Source organism: Labrus bergylta, chromosome 10 (genome assembly GCF_963930695.1).
Source record: "Labrus bergylta chromosome 10, fLabBer1.1, whole genome shotgun sequence".
In the NCBI taxonomy this organism is placed as follows: domain Eukaryota; kingdom Metazoa; phylum Chordata; class Actinopteri; order Labriformes; family Labridae; genus Labrus; species Labrus bergylta.
The window spans coordinates 21,718,194-21,739,967 of record NC_089204.1 but is presented as its reverse complement, the minus strand read 5'-3'; the positions used below and the strand labels follow the sequence as shown (position 1 = coordinate 21,739,967).

At 39.7% G+C, this 21,774-nt stretch overlaps 1 protein-coding gene across 1 annotated transcript in view; it reads left to right on the top strand.

The window, feature by feature from the left end:
* LOC109981938 (protocadherin-15) overlaps window positions 1-21,774 on the top strand; it is a 233,723-nt gene that overhangs the window by 146,268 nt on the left and 65,681 nt on the right. The window contains exons 19-22 of the mRNA XM_065959676.1: window positions 2,190-2,283; window positions 9,749-9,877; window positions 17,477-17,782; window positions 20,115-20,345. Of these exons, the coding sequence (XP_065815748.1) occupies window positions 2,190-2,283; window positions 9,749-9,877; window positions 17,477-17,782; window positions 20,115-20,345 (760 nt within the window). The remainder of the gene's footprint in view (window positions 1-2,189; window positions 2,284-9,748; window positions 9,878-17,476; window positions 17,783-20,114; window positions 20,346-21,774) is intronic.

The following is a 21,774-nucleotide window of genomic DNA, read 5'->3' as shown; positions in this document are numbered from 1 at the left end:
CCTGTGATTTAAGTTTCTCCATTTAAAGGTTTGTTGACCAGAGAGAGCTGAGTAATTCTTTTTAACAGTAAAAATGTATGTGGGAATTGGAATCAACTTTGGCTGATAAGTAAGAAGGAAATGGTGCAAATTGGGGTTTAAATGATTTAGAAACGCGGCTTCTATTACATGATTGTAACATTCTAACAATGTGTGTGGATGTGTGTGTGTGTGTGTGTGTGTTGGGGGGGTGGGGTATTTAAGACATCAAGGCGAAATCCATAGTTCTTGTAGTTTGATCTGCTGATCTCTCTTTATTTCTTTCATTCTTTCTTTCTTTTCCGTGTAGCATCTCAGGGTTTAAATGAATTCTTACCCACAGGCCAAGCCGACTTTGACACTTGAGTTGTTATTTCAGAGCCTCCTTGTTTCCCTGTTTTCCAGTTTGGCAGCTGATTGTCTGACTTCAAAGTTCGGTCTATCATACATGAAACCAAACCCTGCAGTGTTTGATCCAAACGAATAGTATGAGAATAAAGGATATTATTGAAGATGATACAATTCAAATGTAAATTTCTGTCTTAAGTTTGGCTTTGATTTCAACTTGTAGAATAACCGAAGTTTTTCTTTCTTCAGTCAGATTGTTCCATCACAGTAATATTTCTAATTCTGAAATCTTAATTTCTCGAGATTCAGATCAAAGTCATGACTCAAGGGTTCATTTAATGCAACCTAGATCTAACTCTCTGTGAGCAGAATGAAAGATCATCCGACTCACTGTGACTGTGGGATGGATAGCCTCTAACCTGCAGCCGTTGTCACTCTAGACCGGGCTGTAAACAGCATCCTGTCTGTCTGTCTGACAACATCTTTTCATGTGCTGTGACTCGCGAGAGGAGGCGGGGCGCGATCGCACATGATCAGTGAACCTCTCTCCAAGACAACTCGAGTGTGTTTTCTGCACTCCAGCTGTCGTAAGGAATAAAAAAAAAACTCCCCAGGCTGACTTGGTGCCATTAATCACTCTAATCTGTGTCATCACCACCATCAAGATCATCATTATCACTGCAACTATAACTACTTCCACATTATATCCGTATTGTCATATGCACATCAACGCTTCCTGCAACTTAAACTGAACCGAGAAGGCCAGTCTCATCCTTGTGTTTAAATAAACATGAGCAGGATGCTGTGATGCATCTTGATGGTGTTTTTAGAAAGCTGCTTTTTGCCCTCTTGAACCACCGATCATCAGATGTTGGATTTTAAAAGCTGTGTGTTCTCCAAAAGTGCTTGCAGAAACAGACGGCTCTAATTAAGGTTATGGTAATTTGCCTGTCAGATTTTAAGATGAGGCTCTGTGGTTTTCTGTAGTTATGGGTTGGAGAGGCAGGAAAAGAAGCAGCGCTCAGGTTCTGCCTTGACTGTTCGGCCAAAGGAGCTTTAAATTAGAAATGTGAAGGAGCAGGAGGACGGCGGGGAATTGCGACGGGCATTAATCTAGCAGTGCGTTCAGATGCATTTGTCTTTCCTTCTATTTGTGGTTCTGGCAGAGCCTCTCCTGAGTGTGACTTTGAAATTGTTTTTGTGTGTGTAACTGTGTTTGTGTCTGCATTTGCACGCACATGTCTTGTGTGCCTGTGTGTGTGTGTGTGTGTGTGTGTGTGTGTGTGCGCGTGCAAGCTTCAGATAATTCCGTGTATACTGCTTGGGAATGCGTCCCCACTTTGTGTTTGGAATGCCAAAATGCCAAATTATGCCTGGTGAGCACGCAGGAGGGCCGCTGTGTCTGCTGCAGTCCTTGGAAAGAAAGCATGAATCTTTCTGTCTGTAGTCGGTGTGCTTTGGGGAGCAAGAGGCGGGCTACAGAGAGAGAAAAAGACAGAGTGGGAGTGTTTAAAATCCCACCTGCTCTACCCGCTAAGCTCATCTCCACTATCATCAGCCATGTTTTATAAATCTGTCTTATCTGGAAGTAAATAAACTCTAAAGTGCAGCCCTCTCCATCACACTCTATTGCATCAGCTGCATTAAAAGCTGTTGAACGAGTCTCTAAATAAATGCTCTTTCTTCTTATGATGCGAACAAGCCCTGTGTTGTGTTCCTTTTGTGTGTGTGTGTGTGTGTGTGTGTGTGTGAGGAGGTTGTTTAAAGTCTCTAGTTGTTTGTCGGTTACTGTAACACAAGTCTTTTCTGACCTCTCTCCGCAGGATTGGCCTGCTCCTCCTGGGAGAGCCGCTGGACAGAGAGACCACAGATCAGTACCGTCTGATTGTCACAGCCTCCGACGGCAACCCTGGAGGGGTGAGACACCAACCTTTTTTTTTTTCTGAAGCTTCCAGCTGGATTCCTCTGGGTTGATGACTTTTGAGCACATTTGGAACACATTAAGCTCAAATAAGATCTTCTCACGGAAGCGTATTAGCTTGTAAATGTGGCACACTGAACCAAAGTGCTCCATTAGACTGGAAAATCGAATACTCGCGTAGCTTAATACCTTGTGATTTTGTCACATTTCCATAATATCTGTGGTAGCATGAATAGTCAGGAGCATCGCGTCTTAGTGCCAAATCAATTCAAGTCCAAAAAAAAAAAACATGCAGTACCTACTCTGTATTTGTACATGAAATTTTAGATTTAAATAACCTGTTAAGGGGCGCTGTAGACTGAGTGGTTAGTTTGCGCGTCCCATGTACAGAGGCTGTAGTCCTGGAAGCGGCCGGGGTTCGAATCAGACCTGAGGCTTCTTTCCCGCAGGTCATTCCCCACTCCCTCTCTCCAATTTTTGACTTTATCCACTGTCCTGACTCTCTAATACAAACACAAAAGTGTGTTTTTGCACAAAGTTGTGCAGTAGTTAGGTTAGGTTAAGTCCAATCGGACCGGAATCTGTTTTTTTGCACTTACTGATGTTGTTTCCTCCTTTATAGAGCCTTCCTTACTTACTCTATGATGTACGTCGCTTTAGATAAAAGCGTCTGCTAAATGAATTATTGTTGAATATTTTCACAGTACAGATGTGTTCTTAATGATTGATATTGAAATCTGTCAGTCTTTTTGCCTTTTATTCAAACTTCAGTGATGATTCTCACTCACAAAATCTCAGACTTTATGCAATTTCGCTCAATGGGTGTTTGCTACCCTGCAATAATGTTAACGTTTCACAAACAAATGGAAAAGTGTTGGTTACAACTTGCGAGAGCTGGCAAAATATTTTGCTCACCAAGTTTTAGACTTACAGAAGTACAAAGGAGACCTGCTGCTTGCAATTCGTTTCCAATCACAAAGTGGGTTTTGTTGGTTTGTATTTTACTTTTGGCATTTTTGAGCTGTTGCAGCAGTAAAGTTTTATAGTAATTGAACAGCTACTTCTTGATTTAGAATAGAATAGATCTTTATTGTCATGGTATAAAAACAACTAAAAACAGGATTGTAGCTCTTGTCAGTGTCAGCACAGACACACATGAATAACAATAATGTAAAGACAAACATTAAGAGTACATCATAAAAACAGTACTTAAAAACACACAAGTCTAAAAGAAAGAACTCTAAAAAATGGCAGATACGATTGTAGCATTGTATCCAACAATATATAGTGGAGGTAATATGCTGAGATATGACAGACAAAGGGGTAACATGGATTGGTTATAGCTGCAAAATAATTGACAGGAAAGGGTTGTTCAATGTTGTGTTATTATTAAAGCCGTTTTCACATATGCACTCCGGATAATATCTCGATAATTACAGGAGGACCGCTCCGGAGATTCTCCTGAACTAGCCGTTCACATATGCTCCTCACAGCGGGGGACTTTCCCTGTCAGAGGGGAGGGTACGCGGGGGATTTCCCGAGGCAAGCAACAGAGTCCGCTACACGACGCTATTATGAGAATATTTGCCTTTATATCAATGCTATGTGTAGTCCAATGCATGACAACATCCACAAAAGAGTGGAGAACAACATACTGACGAACATAAAACAGAATGCAGCCGTTTAATTACGTGCACGGAGATCTTAGTGGTCGCGGTCAGACCCTTTAGCCGGTCACTATATAAACGTCACTCTGGTCCCATTGGCTCGAGTTGAAATCTCCGGAGTATATGCTGCTGCGTTCTCACATCAGCTCACTCGGATATTCTGTGGATAAAATACTAGGGGCCTGGCCGGAAAAACTCTGGCTAAAGTCCACCCGAAAAATGCGGCTGTTTGCGTTCACACATAGCCTAAAGTCCCTCCGGGTAGCCAAATCTCTGGAGTTTTTCAGGAGATTTCCGTATGTGTGAAAAGGGTTTAAAATGGTCGATAACATTGCAGCAGACGCTGATACATGCAGGATTTCTCTTCCTGGCTCATGAAATCTGAACCCTGTATTTCCTGTCATACAAATGCTTGCATCACTTAATTATATTCTGTATTAATTCCAACCTCTTTGAAACTCCATATCTCCAGTTTGTAAGGCAGGCGTTCTGTTTTTAAGACGCAGTGTCCAAGCTTAAGCTGTGAAACCCTGGATGACATCATTCTGACATCATCAGTGGTTCTGTTTTTTTTTTTTCATATCTTCCTACTTAGCATAAATAGTAAAATGACATTTAATTGTGTGCAATAGGTGAAGTTTTCCTTTAAAAAAATCCACCAACCACTTGTCATCGTGGGTTGCATGTGTTTACGTCCCAGAGCTGTCTGTGTCAGTTAGCCCAGAGAAACGGAGGACTCTATAAGTGGAAGTGAATGCTGGCTGCTCCATCTCCCACCGAGAGCTGATAATCATATAAACCGTCTTAATTAAATTAGACTTCACCTCAGTTGGCTCAGTTTTTGCAGCTGCCTCTGTTCCAGCCAGAAATGTGCTTTTCCTTTTTAAGATGCTGCGTGTGATGGGTAATGAACATTAGCTGATGAGCTGTCACAGAGGTGATGTTGATTGGCCCCTTCTCACCTGCACACACATAAACACTCACGCCACTGCTGTATTATTTATTTTTTTGGTCTGTTGGCAGGCTTCAGGTGTTGGGCAGATGGAGATATTTAACCCTTTGTAAATAAACTTCCCACAAGTGACTGGAAATATAGACAAAGAGTTTGAATCCGTAACAGATATAAAGCATTAATGAACCTTTGGGGTATACAGACTATTTAAATGCACTTCAAGAAAGGACATAAAACACTAGCAAAGCCTACTCCATATGCTTCTTCATTGAAATTTATTTTGGAACATTATGTTTTGTGTGTTAATTCACAATGTCTGGTGAAAATAAAAGTCCTTTTTTCATTCGCAATTTTCATACATTATCAAATTACATAGATTATTGACCTGAAAAACCTTTCAGCCTCGTCTGTATAGATTGTTTCAATATAAAGTGTTAAGTTAAAGGTCACATATTATCCTCCTTTTCAGCAAGATTAGATACATCTGAGAGGTCCACCAAAACATGTCTTTACATTTTCTCGCTCAAAATCCACTCTGATTCTGTATTTTATCATGCCAATAAACCCCTTTATTTCAGCTCTGCTCGGAACAGGCTGTTTCTGTGTCTGTAACTTTAAATGTTAGTGAGCTGTTTCTGACCACGCCCCTCTCTGGAGGGGATGTTGCTTGGGCTTTCCTGCAACATGCACAATTGTTTACGCCGGAAAGGCAGACTCAGAGGGCAGAACAAACACCTAGCTGTGGGAGTGTCACCCACCTGGGGGAGGGGTTACTGCCCTTTGTGATGTCATCAAGGGATTTTTCATAATTTGGGGGGTTTGTAGACATAGGTGCTATAGGTGCACATATTAGTGTTAGAAATCCATTGTAAAGTGCATTTTGGATAATATGTGACCTTTAAAGATATGAATTAATAAGCAAGAAAACATATGGCGAGGTCAAAGGGTTAAGAAGCATTCATGCCAGTAGGTCAGAAGTGAGTGCTCTTGAACTGTCTCAGTGCAAAATAAATGTATTCATTTAAGTAGCTGGAGCTGAAAAGTCGGACAGTGACAGGATCGGAGAGCCGATAAGTAAAGGGAGAGCAACATCAGGGGCGTCACATATCAGAATGAGGCAACCACAAGCTGCTGCTTTTTGTCCTAACACTGACAGACTGTTGTACAAAATGACACCCTTTACCCGTATGACGTGTGTGTCAGCTTAATGTCCTACCCAAAGAGTGAATTACCAGCCAATTGTCACAGCTAGGAAGAAATACTGTCACAACAGGAAGTAAGTCAAATGAGCAAAAGGGTTAAAGGGCTGCGGGAGAGTGGAAGTGAAGGTGAAGAACTCAATCAGCCTGGCGACTTGCTGCGAGGAGACAGGAAGAGGATCAAAATATCCACAGGGGGAGGGTAGAGAAAGAAGACAGCGTCGGCGTAAAGGGACACTGTGATTTGGATTTGTAATTAGCAGAAAACTTTGGTAACCATGGGAACCTCACACTAGGAGCAAAGCAAGGCATCCTACCCCCTGATGCTACGTCTATTTGAGTCAAATCTGCAGATACACACAAACTTTTCCCATAATATTTGTTGAATTACAACTCAGACGCCTACCAGTGCATGAAACAAATTGAGCTAATCCGTGTGACCAATTCCAAATTTGTATTCTCGACAGTTGAAGCTGTATTCATAACCACTGAGCAGACTGAGATCTTGAAAAAGTCAGTCAAGGATGCAGGATAAAGCTATTCTTCTTGTCCTTTGCAGAGGGACTACATGACTCTTAACAGCCTGATTATATCAGTCTTTGCAACATAGCTTCTGGTCAGAGTTGTCACTTGAAAGGCAAAGCACCAGCAGACACCTCTGAATCCTTCAGACGGCGAGGACAGAAGACAAGGCATCAGAAAGCTCAATGCTAAATAAATAATAGCAGCTCATTAATCATACTTGTGGCCGTCGGAGGTAGGATTTTTGGCTTTGATAAGTACTCCCGCACAAGGATGGAGATGCTAATTTGCTCCAGGTCTTCTGTGAAAAGAAAACTAAATAGATCCTATCACCACAGTAAGCGACGTCTCCTCATATGCTGGTTTGAGGAGTGAAAGAGCGATGGTTTAATGGAGTGTAAAGATTTTGGCATCGTCCTCCATGTCAATTGGTTCATGAAAGGCGTGATTATGTACCTCTCCAAAGCTGGAATAAAGAGAACAACAATGATGAAGGAATTCCCATCAGACAGGCAGATGAAGGTGACACTAACTAGGTCATTTCCTTCGTGACAAGCTGCTGAATGTCTCATCTGCAAGAGATACTTCAAACACATGTCTTCAGGGGTTTCATTTTTCCTTCACAAGCCAACTCCTCCCTAAACCCGCCCATCCCGCCTTCCCCCAAAGGAGAGTATTCACACCTTTTTTTTTTTGCACACAACTACGTCCCAGTGAGCACTGAGAGATCATAGAGTTTGCATGTTCAGCTGTTTTCTTTATGTTGATTTATAGGAGTGCTATAGGTGTGCCAGTGGTGTCATTGTTTCAAGGTAAAGGGAAGTACAATGCTCTACATAGGTCCTACAAATGAATGAGCACAGCATATATGATGCATGCTGGAATTTACTTCTGCTTAAAACTCTTGACATCATACAAAGAGAAAACAATGATCATTTCAACTACTTTAAATATTGGGGAGATGTTGTCTCCATCTGAAACAAACCCTGATAAACCTACAAAAAATCACTGATTTGAATTACTGAAAGAAGAGGAAAATGTTTAAAATATCTTAATTACAGTTGGATAGAGAGAATGTATCTACATCTTTGTGTTCCTTTTCACTGTACTTATTCTAAACAGGGCTAAAGGATCTGCATTTGTCAACAGAGCTGTCCAGTCAGCGTTTTAGCTCTTCTTATCGCATCAAAATCAAAACTTTTCCGATAAAAGAAACACTAAATCAGCATCATAAAAATTAGCGATGATGTCAGTTACCATGTTTGAAGGTTTATTTGGCATGGTGCTCCATGTCTCTTTTGTTAACATGGAGGAGGCGGAGCTTATGACCTCAACAGCAGTCAGTCAATCTTTTGGCTTCACTTTTAGGAAGTCTTCTAGTTGTCCATCTTTTAATACAGTTTAAGTTTCAATGTGATGACGAGAAGGCTAACACATTTTTCATCACCTGCAGATCATTGAACTGATAGATTGTTGGCAGACAGAAAGTTTAAAAAATCAGAATGACTTCATCCTTCTTAAACCACATTGTTTACTCAGAGTCTGGAGTTTCACAATACTTTCTTCTGTTAAATTTGATTTTGAACGTAGTTTGTGTTTTTGCCTTTGGGCCTCAAGAGGAAGAGCTGTCATAATAGTTCAACGCTGTCGAGCATCAGAGAAAATATCCATATACTAGTGCCAGCTCATATAACTGACTACCAATTTTTCTTACACCGTTTTAGATTTTGACAAGAAATCAATACACCTAAAATTTTGATTCAAAATTTTTACCAACCTATTTTTTCCCTCATTGTGAGAACTCAGAACACCAACAGGAGTTTGACAAAAAACTTGACATTTAAAAACACTTTTTATTGGGTAACTGACCATATATGGTAACTTCCATATATGCATCCAACTTGGCGCCCATGGGCCAATCCATTAGGCATTAGAATCGCAGGAATTCTCCTAGCCAATCACGGGAAGATCAGGCTACGTCACCGGGAAGTGATTTCACAGCACCAGACAAATCAGAAGTGGCCCAGAGCGTCTCAAGCTTCTTCATTTTCCAGAACTTTTGAAGTGCCAGTTCCATGCAAATGGCTTTCACATCTCAACTAACCATGGTTAATTGATGACACTCAGACATTATACAGTTGAATAGTAAAAAAAATCAAGATAGATGGCGTTTATGTATGGTTTGTAGAAATTACCATTTTTATAGTAAATATCTACTTTTTTTGGAATAATTTATTTTTACCCTTGACAAGCAAGGAACCATATATAGTCACTTCATTGACCTTGATTTGCAACACGATAATGACAAAATGTATTGAAAGTCATTATAGTAGAAAATAAAAGTCTGTCAATGTCCACAAGGAGTGCTCTAGAGTTGAAATTTTGAATTTCCAGGTATTTCTATGAGCGCCCTTTTAAAGGGTTTACATTTCAGTTTTCCAGAATTGTATTTTTTTTATAATGAATGATTTTTAAATATAATATAAAACAAAGGTCATAGTTGATGGAATAAATTATATTCAAACACATCTGCACTCCAGTTTCCTTTCCCAAAACTGAAAGTTACCGATTCTGTCTTTAAATGCCAGTTATTCGAAACAGCAATAACAGTTTAGCATTTAGACTTAATTATTATGGCTGCTCGTACTGCACTACAGTCGTCTTTTTTTAAATTGGTAAAACAAAAAACAAAAAAAAAGAATACCGCGGATGTTGTTATGCATATTGAAAGCAAGATTTTCCTCTCATTAAAATGCACTGTATCTTCACAGCACCCTAGTTATCTTCTTTTTCTTGAAAAATCTTTGATCTTAGTTTTCATACGCTCAAAGGAACTTCTTTTTGTCTTTTGTTGTTTTTCAAAAGCTCATTCAGAGAAGTTGAACCTGTTTCATCCTGATTCTTTTTTTATTTAAATTACCACTTGAGCTTCAGAGAATCTCATTTTCCAAACTCTTCACATGAATAATAATTAATCCACTTTTCTTTTTTTACCAAATTGTCTAAACCAAATGTGAAAACCTCTGTTTCTCTGCTGTGTTTATGAAGAATAATTCTCAGTTTAAAGTAGCACCCAATGAAAAACATCTTTATTGTGCTTTTCCTTTTTTTTTTTTCTCAGACTTCAACGACTACTGTGAACATAGTTGTCACTGATGTCAACGATAATGACCCTGATTTTGACCTCACCATGTCGACAAATTTTACTGCCCGAGAAGAAGAGGCCGATCTGTTTGTGGGACAAGTCATGGTAAGTGTGATATTTCCTTAGATAAGTGGGTTTGTTGTCATTTTGAAATGAAACAGCTGCCGTTGCACCAATTATCCCTCTTTAAATACATCCACAGTAGAACACATTTTTACTTTCCAGTGTTGTATATTCACATACTTTTCCTCCTTATTTGTTCTAAGCTCTGAGCAACTCATTCCTCATTGTTTGTGCTGATAAAAAAAAACAAAATAACTTCTAATTCCAACATGATCAGGGTTGAACAGATTTGTAACCCAGAGCTGCGTGCGCCTCATTGCCTGGCTTGGTTCTGCACCACCGAGCCAGATTTGTCTAATTACTGTTGCAGATGAATCGCCCTGATGTTTGTCAGTCGATTAATCTCAGAATAATGGCAGGAAAACTTCCTCTCTGAGTATATGCACCTACTGTACATGCTTACTAACTAAACAGAGGAGGTGATGAAATCAAGGGCTTTTGTTATTTTTAATTCCCTCTACTTTCCCTGAGGCATACCTTCCTGATCATGATCAAATGAAGTTTCAAAGCATTGAAGCAGCAGGGCTCCACAGGGAGGAGGTACAAAGTCAAACTGTATCTTTGTATTGTCAAAAGGTAATACGATTAAAGTTTTCATGTTGTCTCAGGAACTGATCTTTGATTAAGTTTCACAATATCACAATATGAAATTTAATAACTAGAGTCCAAAGCCAGATCATGAGGGAATAAGATTGATAGTAAGTTAGGACATAGCTTGATAATAGGTTACCCAATCTAATGAGCATCTGAAGTAGATGTATAGGTGTTGCACAGTTGAGTTTTTTGACACATTACTGTTAAAGGCAGGTTCATTAATTTTCATGATTTTGAAAGTAGCATTCCTTCAGTGCTCCATCAAAAGCCACGCCTCTCACTTACATGCGCAAGCTCTGCTTTAGAAGCGGACCTCAGCTCATTGCTTGCATTGTGTCGAAACTACGTCGTCTCATGTCTCATTCAGTGTTAAGTAAACTCACAGGATAAACTCCTTCATCGGTGATGCTCTTCGGGTGTGTGTTAGTGCACGCGAGGGGTAGGGAGACAGGGGGGCATGCATGATTGGTTCATCAAACTGGTACTTCATGGCAGACATTGGTCGAAGTTTTTACAGGCTTGCAACTGCTACAGATGACGAATTTCCTTTGTACCTTTTTCAGATCACATGAATTATTAATATCTGTCAGGACCTAAAGACAAATTCAACCACAATCTTAAAAGGTGTATTTGGAAAAAATGACTTACCCTGCCTTTAACATATAAGATGCAGCTTAGCTACATACACTTTTGTCTCAGTAGGTCTTGTATCTACCAAAATATGTTCATATGTTAGTCACAGATCTTAACCAAAAATCTAACAAAACGTTTCAGTAATTAGATTTAAATATAAATGAGATCACCACAGGAAAGAAACATCCAAGTACATATTGATTTTTTTCCAGTGATGTTTATTTTCTGTATCGTATCATTGTTATTGCAGATGCAGAAGAATAAAAAAAAATAGGAACATTTTCCCTGGGTTAAAATGCATTCTCCTATCACTACCATCTGTCCCCTCCCAGGATATACACTTGAATATTAGGAATCCCATTTCACTTCGAGGCCGGTTATACAATAAGATTCTAGAAAATGTTGCGAGTTTATGACCTGTGAAATAAGACAAAAGGACATGAGAGAGAAGCTCTGTGTTTGTATGAGGTACCTTCAGTTTCACCTTCATGTATTTCCTCACAAATGCAGCCAGCAGCTACATAGAGTCTGGCTTAGCCCTCCCCGCCATCTCTCATTCTGTCCTTCCTTGGAAGGCAGCTTCAGCTGGCATCTTGCCAACCTGAGCTGAAGCTGAAAATCTCCGACTAAAATAAGGGAAGGTACTCTGCTCAACACAATCCTGCTCTCCATGCACATGCACACAGAGAGGCTACAGCTTAACTGTGCTAGCTGATGAAAAAAGGATGTAACCCTTTTCCCCAAGATTACACAATGTTTGATAAAAAAGCTAAATCTCTCAAACCCAAGTTGGAAAAAACATTAGAATAGGAAGTTCCTCTATTAGATGAGATTATGTACAAGACATGACCACACATTTTTGTCAAAGATCTTTTGTTTATGTTGACTAACATTATTTCAGTGACATATATAGGCAAAAATCTTGCCCCACGGCAAGATTCCACACTAAATATACGCAGATGACACCTGCGTTTACCTGGCTTTTCAAATGTTTTAGCAGCTCATCTCTCTTAACGTCATTTTATCAACTTAAATAAATAACAAAAATTATGGTTTCTACCTCCACACCCATGCATTCATCTCATACTAGTTATCTTGACTTTCCAAAAAACCAAAAGCATTATTTAATGCTTTTAATTGTAAATATTTAATTTGATAGTGCTTTATTATTTTCTTAATCACTAATTGGCTTTTTATTGAACACATTTAAAAATCCTGATATTTTCAATTTTTTTCTCAGGTCTATCCCTTTGCAAATCTTAATTAATAGAACAATAAAAATAGGTCTAAAAGGTTTAGTTTAATCTTTATGACATTAACTCAGTTTAAATGTATTTTCCAACTGTGATGTGATGATCTTGATTTGTTAGGTTTGGTTTGGGTTTTTTAAGAACTATGAGCTGCCTCAGAAGAAAAGATACAAAAGGTTTTTCCATAGTTTGTTAAACTCAGAAATACTTTTGCTAAAACATGAAAACTTGAAATATCATAACACGTTTGAGTTCTGCATGCTTATGGTGAGAGAATAAACAAGCATGTCAAATCAACCACTACATCATTAATAAAACACCTATGATTCCTTAATCAACTTGTTCATTTTATATAATTCACTTCTTTGACTATCTCCATTGCTTAACCCTTTTATGGTGGGAAGACGTTTCCTCATCTGTCATACAAGGTATTGCAGATACTTGCATTTGATCATGAGGTCATTGCACAGAACTGTATGATTCCATAAACTTAAGGGTGAGGGGCTCAAATTAGCAAAGAAACGGGCTGTAACATCATCTACTTTGTATCTATTTTAGTATGGTGCAATAGCAAAGTCTACTTTATCCCTGGGCTCTTAGTTGAATCAATTGCTCTTTCTCAGCAATACAAAATGTGTCATTCGAAGTAAATGTGCCAATCGTTTTATATAATGTCAATGAAATGCATCTTTGTCACATTTTCACATGTCCTTAAGTCTCACTTTGCCTTTGTGGGATCGCACAGTGTACACATGCAGTGAAGAGGAATCAAATCTAAAAAAGCAGAGGAGGAAAAATGTCAGGATTATTTTGAAGGTCTATTACATCAGAAAAAGAAGACTAAATGCTCATACTGATAATAATTTAAAAACAAAATTAGTGCATGTAGAAAAGAGATGCATGCTGCTCATAGACACTGAGGGACAAACATGACTCTGTCAACTTTTTAATTCCTCATACCCATAGCGAAAGAGAAATTGGAAAAGCAAAAGTTTGTGCAGCCAGAGCATTGTCACAATTTCTCAATGTTTCATCATCTGTAATGATAGACTTACAAGTGTTCTGTATACTTGCTCTATTTCTGCCCGTCTGAATGTGTCTGATGATGTGAAATATTGTTGTAATGCTGTTCCTGACAAAACAGTGGTATAACTTGTTGTCACGCTAAAAAGAAAAGAAGTCAAGATGCAAGATCGAAGAAAGGATGAGATGCAGACTGCTTGAATGCATCTCTTTTAGCGTCTACTCAGTTCACATATAAAATGCTATGTGCTATAGTAAAATCTGGCTTTTCTTTCTGTTATTCCTTGAATATACCTGCAAAGAGGGATTAATAAGCAGCCAACCAAAAAGCTTCTGGCAATTGCCAGAGGTACAGATGACTGCAGTGCCAATGGATAATGCTATTAAGTAGCTTAATGCTAACAGCTCAGATTATGGTTACAATAATTGGACTTGGTGCCCACCTGTTCTTACTTTACTTATGCTCACATTGGCAGGAGATGACAAACCGGTTTATCTCAGTTGACAGCATTACAGGTTGTTCTAACAAAGTCATTTGTTCTAATCTTGCAACATACAAGCTCTAACTGTTTGCTCACAGCAGGGAACCATACTCTGAGTGTTCAGACAACCGGAGGACAAATTGATTAGCATTTGCATCAGACAAATCACGGAAGCATCATGTAGAATTGTTGCTAATTGGCGGAGGCTGTCAAACACGTGCTATTTGTTGTTTGCAAATCAGATGTGTTGATAAAGAGAGTTTGATGGGTTTATCTTCCAACTAACGGAAGGCAATTGCAGGTACTGTACTGTGTGTGAAGTTATTTCACATTTTAGCTTGGTTTTAATAAGATGGCATGTGTTTGAAACTAAATTCCAGTTAAAGTATAAGTGGGCAGTTTGTCTTAATTTGGTTTGAGCACAAATCATCCAGAGCAAGATAAACAATAAATGTAATGTAATGTCTTTATGTAAAAAATAAAAAATAAAAAACATTGGACCCATGCAGGCCTACAGCATACAAAAGAGAAACATTTTTCAGGTACCATATTTTAAAGGATTGCGTGGGACTGCAGCTACCTGCTCAAGCTTGTTTTTGTGCTCCTACCACATGCACCTGTAAGATGTTCTGCTGCTCACAAGTGCTGCAAAGAGTCTGCCCACCATCTTAAAATCCAAAGCATGTGCCAGCTACCTGTTTGAAATAAATGCTGTTGCAGGAAGTGAGGAAGTGATGAGCTAGTGATAGCCAGAAAAATGTCCTGAAGACACAATAACGTATACTACTATATAAACTATTACTAGTACTTTATTCTTTGGTGGATGGATACAGAAGTACCCAAGTTTGTTTGACATTTTTGGTTGTAAAGGCTGGATTACCCCTGTGACAATGGAAGGAGCGAGGAGAATGTTTGTCATGTAATCTTTGCAGACACGTTGTGATCCATATGCACATATTGACATGATGTGCTTTAGCCTGTTTTGCAAAGGCTTAATGCTGAGGTCCCAATTTTTAGCCTCAGCTTTGAATATTTGTCAGACTCTCCATGTTAACAAATTGGGGGCAGCTTTTAGCAGCCATTTGTGTATGTGTACCCCCCTCCCTCTTCCACTGTTCCTCATCTGGCTTTTGTTTTTGCTCCCTTTGTACTGCTTTCTCACTTGCACTGGGGTTGAGAAATTATTGCCAAGCAGACAGATGAAATGTGGCTTCATATCGCTCTCATGTCTTTTTCCTTCCCTCTCCCTTTCTCTCTGTTTCTCTCCAGTAATTACATAAGAAGACATAATACCACACGGGAGAGTTTTAGAGTCTGAACACACGTACAGAAATGTCTATTCACAGGCATAAAATAATCTGTCATATCCACAGGGGAATTGAAATTTGTAAGCAAGTAACTTAATTTAGCCATCGGTTCAACACAACACGACTGCCTTTCCTAATCTCTCTGAATATGTGTCTTCGACCCTTTCTATTTTAAGAAGGTAAAGTATATTAGGAAACGGTGATTGTGCATTCATTGATTTCCTTTGAAGGACTGAAGTGTTTGCATGGTGTAAGACCTTCTGGCCCTTTGAAACCACAAAGGATTGCTAATGAGTCTGAAACAGAGACCCGCATCAAAGACTACGAAATTAGACTTTAAACGTCTGACAGATGTTTCATCCTGGTCTGTAGTTTATCTAGCTTTACCTGAAGCCTCTGTAAATATGTAAGTTATTAGAATAAAGCCAGGCTTTCGATCACAAGATGGATAACATCAAACTAACAACACAAGCTGTTTGCCTACAGGGAAATACATCTGCCAATGAGTTTTTAAATTCATTGTTGTTGTGTTTTGTATTGTTTTTTATTTGTCTCTCAGTGCTAAAATTGTTAAAACATAGGCCTAGGCTATCCTCTGTTTCGTCTTAGCAGCAGGTTTTGACTAACTTCAATCTTTTTACTTCAGAAAGTTCTTTACATTAAATTTTTTGTCAGCGGTCCACTGTTGAAAGACAGAATGTGCGACATTTCACACAAAAATATAGCACATATCGAGTCGTGATTCGACAATGACATTCAATAAGAAGCTACAAGCTAACTAAAGTGTGCCAACCTAAGCCAGCTAACACAACAATGCAGGCTACAGGCAATAGCAAGAGCCCAAGCACAATTCTTTCTTCAGATTGTGCTAGACTCCTTTGTGTGAACTGGAGTTGAGGGGGGTCAGAGGTGTGTTGCAGGAGGAGAGCGGATGCTTTATTATGGTGAAGGTGTTGCCAAACATCAGTTTGCTAAAATCCATCCGTCCATCCAAGCTTGTTTTTTCACTCTGTCTCTCTTTTCAGTTTGTGTTGACACAGCTACTAGAACAAGTTCAGATATGCCGATACAGCAAATGATAGTCATTATTTTTCACTAACTTGATTTTTGAAAAGGACATCAGAAAAACAGACATCAGAGCATCAAAACTTTGGTCCAAAAATAGGATTTGTTTGTCTGTGGGTATGAAAATATGCTCGTCTCTCTCGTTCTCTGTCTAGACACAACAGACAAAAACGTAGAAAGAGTGGATTAAAAAACAGCAACAATCACAACCATTGTGATAGCCTACTTAGTCAAAAGAAAAGAGAGGGTAGATTTTGTTTTTTGTAAGTCTTTGTTGAAAACTTGGAAGAATTGAAACTCCAAGAGAAGAGTAGGGGTGAGGGATTGTGTTTACCAAGCGTGTAATCAGAAGCAAAATTGGATAACGAACCATGAACATACCTTTAAAATAACGTGTTATTTATTGTTGAGTCAGATAATGTGTGACATACGGGACAATAGATTGAATGGGCAGATTTTCTACATAGGATGTGTGGAGAAAACTTGGAGAAATTTAAACTCCAGGAGAACAGCAGGGTGAGAGGCAGGAATATCAAATATGCTAGCAAGCATAGTACGCAAGCTAGCTTGTAGGTCCAGCGCTCTGACTGTATCCGAAAGCACTTGCTGTCATGGCAGAGGTACACAAAAAGAGTAACACCGCAAGGATGAGTCATCAACTTTTAAAATAGTTTCAAAAAAATAAAAAATACCACTGCAACTCAAATATCATGAACGCCTATGTACACCCACACAGGTGTTAGTGATGAGAACATGATTAGACCTGTACTCAGGAATATGTGGGTGTTGTCAAGTTTGTTTGATTGACCGCTCCGCTTTCTTGTTAATTTTGCAATAAACCCGTTTGGGAAGGACTTGATGACCTGTTTTCATACTTGTTGATGCCTAGAATGTATTAGGCCTACATCACCATAGCTCCTGTCAAAAGTCGATTCCGGCCTACAGCTCCTTTCAGACGTCATTCCCCACTCGCTCTCTCTCTCTCTCTCTCTCTCTCTCTCTCTGATTTTTGACTCTATCCACTTTCCTATCCCTAAAATAAAGGCATAAAAGAGCCCAAAGATGAATGGATAAGCCATCCATTTGGTTTAATGGGAACTTAAATAAGCACAGGCAAGCTGCCCAAATGTTCATTCAGAATGAATTGAGAACAGTCTTTCTTTATTCCCAGAAAAAGATGATGTGTTTTGTAAACAGATAATGATGTCCTTGTTTTTCTCTCCCCAGGCCACAGATCCAGATGCAGGAGCTAATGGACAGGTGCGCTACCGGATTGTGAATCATCCTGACCTGTTTACAATCAGTGCTAATGGCAGTATCTACACAAGAGTGCCACTCGACCGTGAGCTCAGGAGCCAGTATGATCTGGTAGTAGAGGCTTCAGATGGAGCTGTGGATCCCAGACGGACCACTTTGTCGGTATCCATCCAGGTCATGGATATTGATGACAACAGTCCGGTCTTCTCCCAGCAAACATATGTTGTGAATGTACCCGAGAACAGCCCTGTGGGAACACTGGTCCTGAAGCTGAGCGTAAGTATAGTGCTTATCTGTATATTTTATTCCTCTCTATATATATTGTCTCCTGTCTCCTTTTATATAATGCGTTAGGGTTAGCTCTGTTGTTGCAGTAAAAAGCTTTTTAGCACATTGAACTTAAAGTGCAGGCAATTTTGTGCTTAAAATATCAAGTGCTTCCAGGGGGAAACATTTACTCAGACAGATACATACACAGCCTCATATACATGGCAGAGAGAAGGTTTTTTTTTCTCCCCTGTCGTGACAGCTCTTTTGCCATTTTTATACTCAAATAGAAAAACACCCAATGCAGCATTATCCAGGTCAAAACAGGCAGCTGTATTCACAAAGCTTCCTAGAACAAAGAGTTGCTCCTAGTCACAAAATTCTAAGAAAATTCTAAGAACCATGACATTTTCTATGAATTTCCCCTCAACGTTAACATCAGTTCTTGGTAAAGAGTTCTCTTAAGGTGAAAAACAGTTGCAGAATATAGTGAGGAGAACTTTTAAGAGGCTTAAGAGTTTCCCAAGCAGAGGAGAAGAACGACAGAAAGATGGGATAAATGTTCTCTAATCACTGAATGACAGTGAGTACATGTTTAATGGCAAATCTCATAAGAGATGTGCTCACATGGGGCGCTGATGGCCCGGTGGTGAGATCGCGCCCCATGTGCTTGGGCTATAGTCCTCCAAGTTTGCGGCCCTGGTTCAGTTCCGACCTCAGGCTCCTCTCCGGCACATGGTTCCCAGATATCCTACTTTATCCATTGTCCTATCCAAATAAGTTAAAAAGCCCAAAAATAAGCCTAAAAAAAGTTGATTGAAGTGGGAATGTATTTTTTTAACATTTTGTAAGATATACTTTTACAGTTTGGCGTACACAATTTTTAACAGAAATAACATAAAAAACTGTTCATCATTACACAATGACTACATGCTATAATAAGCCAATCTCTTTCCTTTACAATGCCAATTTTCGGTAGCATTTTATCATCATTATCTAGTTGCTTATTAGAGTGCTCATTAGTAGCATACTGGCTGCTTATTAGTCACGATTAAGGGTTTATTAGTACCTTACTCTGTATGAAGAAAATCTATAGCTAATAGGCCATTAACTAAGCGTTTCCACATAATACCCTCTTAATTACTGCTTATTATGGTTAGGAAGTTTTTGAACATGAATTATGATTGTAATATGCTTTGCATAGTTTGGCCCTTTTTGGATGGACCAGTCAAAGCTTTTGAAACAATGTGTCATACCTACTTAGGGGATCAACCACATCTCTTTACTAAGATTACATGTTTGTCCCTTCCTTGCTCAGATTTGCTCTGAGAGTGTTCCTGAATCACTCCTTGCTGGAGTTTTTCAAGCAAAGTTAGGGGCTCTCTGAGAGTATTCTCAGAATGTTTGTGGAATACGGGCGCAGGCTTTCTATGAAGAATTGCTTCATCTGTCCTGACAAACATTAATATAATGCGGCACAAGTTCAGAGAATACTTTTCAATCTCTCTCGGTGGAAGTGATTGCACTGAAGTGAAGAATAGGGGGAAACCTTTGGCATGCAGAGCAAACACGGATCAGAGAGCGAGTAATTGCTGGCATATTGTGAGTGACATTTCTCACAGACGGATAAAGGCAGAGGGAAAGCTCAATAGCAGTGGGTGAGGGTTGAGGGTTAGTGGTGTGAGTGGCGGTGGCAATGTGACTAAATTTATCTCCTAGACAATGTCACCTCAAGACTAAATGCACATGGGTGGCTTGCAAGATATCCAAAGAGCAATAGAGAGATTGTGAGATAGCCTCCTAGGAAAGGAAGTGGCTAAAGTAGGTAGCTTAAAAATGTATGCTTCTACCTTAAGGTATCTCAAGTTTTTGTTTTTACTACTACTAAGTGTGTAGAAATGTGCAGAACAATGGAGAATTCAACAAATCCAAAACAGACGATTGATGGTGAAAATAATTCCTCCATGTGGTGAAGTGGTTTGAGACAAGATATTCCATCAAATCAGTAGCCATTGCAAATCGTATCAACTCTGAGAGATCTGATTTTCTGCAATAAGGGGCCAGCTAAAGCTCTCCTCAGAGGTTTAATTTAATCAGAATCTATTAATGATTGATGTAAAGGAACCCTGCAGCATAGAAATGCAGAATTAAAATAGAAAAATTAATATTAATATTAATTGAATATATATCATATATATTGTGTATGTATAAATAATGAAAATATGTGATTCTTCTTCTCTCTCGTTCCTTCCCTCACTTTTTCTCCCCTGTGTGTCCTTTGTTGTCTTTAATGTACTGTTATTGGATTCCCCACTTCTCCCTCTCCTCTTCCGTCTCTCAGGCAGAAGACTCAGACCTTTTCTCCAACGTCACGTATCGGATCAAAACTGAATCTGCCAGACAGCTGTTCTCTCTGAACCCTGTCACGGGGGAGTTAGCTGTGCTGCAGACCCTGGACTTTGAGGACCTAGCAGCTATGGGCATGGGGGCCTTGTACACTTTCCAGGTGGAGGCTGTTGACCAGGGAGGCGTCATGCCCCCGGGGCAAGCTACCGTCACGGTCCGGATAACGGTAAGAGCCCCTAGGATAGTCAGTCCATCACAACCTCTCACTGGTGTGTTCTCCTACTATCTATCCTCTTTGTCCCCCAGGAGCTGCAGCAATGACAGTGAGTCATTAGCAGAGTTTTACAGGAGTAAAAGCTTTCACAGTCCAAAAGGGGATTGAGACATCTTGTACACTATGGCACCTAAGCTCCTTTTTTAACATGACTTTTTTGGTGTTATGTAATTTGAAAGGAAAGCTGGATGCATTTCCCTCGTTAAACACATTTTGGCCGCTTTGCCCTTCCCATCACCAGGATAAAAAAAGGGTTTGATGGATAGACCTTTCTGCCGTGTACACTCTGCTATTCCAGATCTGAATGACTCATTAGCTTTGTGACAGCAATTATGTCAGGTTTTTTAGGAGATTGAATTCCCTTTGCAACCTTTCAAGAGATTAACTGCTGAATCCCGAAGAAAGGATTAGACATTCTGGGTTGCGTTACTATTCATGTGTTTGTGTGTGAGTGCTTTTGTGTAATTATGGGCCTGTGTTTTTGCTCTGTGGGTAATATTGTGCATTCACATTTATCTCTGTGTGTGAATCCAGTCCACCCCTGGGGACAGTCTCAAAGTCTGCAGAATTAGGCTCTGTATCTTGCACTGACTAGAGGAAAAGCTTAAGCTTATTCGAGCAGGCACCGCCGCATGGCCCGCCAACCTGTAGTGAGTTTGTCCTCCGATAAGGACAAGCTTTGTTGTAGTGTTCCTGCACCCAGGAACAGCGTTTGATAGGATAAGGCATCGCACAGCCACTGATATCAAACCCATGTCTGTTATTTGAAATGGCAGACATGAATTAGAATGAGCGTAATGGATTCACGCAAGCTTCTCAGGGAATAAAGATGGAGCTGATTCCACTGATTCCACTTCCTCTCTCATACAGAACCCCCAGAGGGTTTTTTTTGAAGTCACTTGTGTTTGATTTCCCCTTGTATGGTTTTGTTGTTGTCTCTTTTGTCGGATGCCTTGCAGTGACGGATTGAGTGTCCTGCGTGTCTTGTTTTTCCGAATGAGTCACCCAAACTTTTGCTTCTATTCCTGTACTTCAGAAACGTACCACAGACACCCTCTGTGTGTGTTTGCGCGTAGTGTGTGTGTGCATGGATGGACAAAATAGTACTGTGTGTGTACATGGATATGCACACGCATGTTTCAAGCGCAACATGAGCATGTCTTTGCATGCATCTTGTAAACACTTGCAGAACTAGCATCAGGCCTGTGTTATTCGATGTAAGAACTGGATCACAGCTTTTCTAAAGAGGGAAGACTAAACCTGTTTATGGATCAAAGTGAGGCTGCCCTCCACTGCTGAGTTTATAGCAGCCATACTGTTGGCCATGGCTCAGTCAAAACAGTGGAAAGTAAAGAGAAAAGTCAAGTGAAGGGAAGATCAG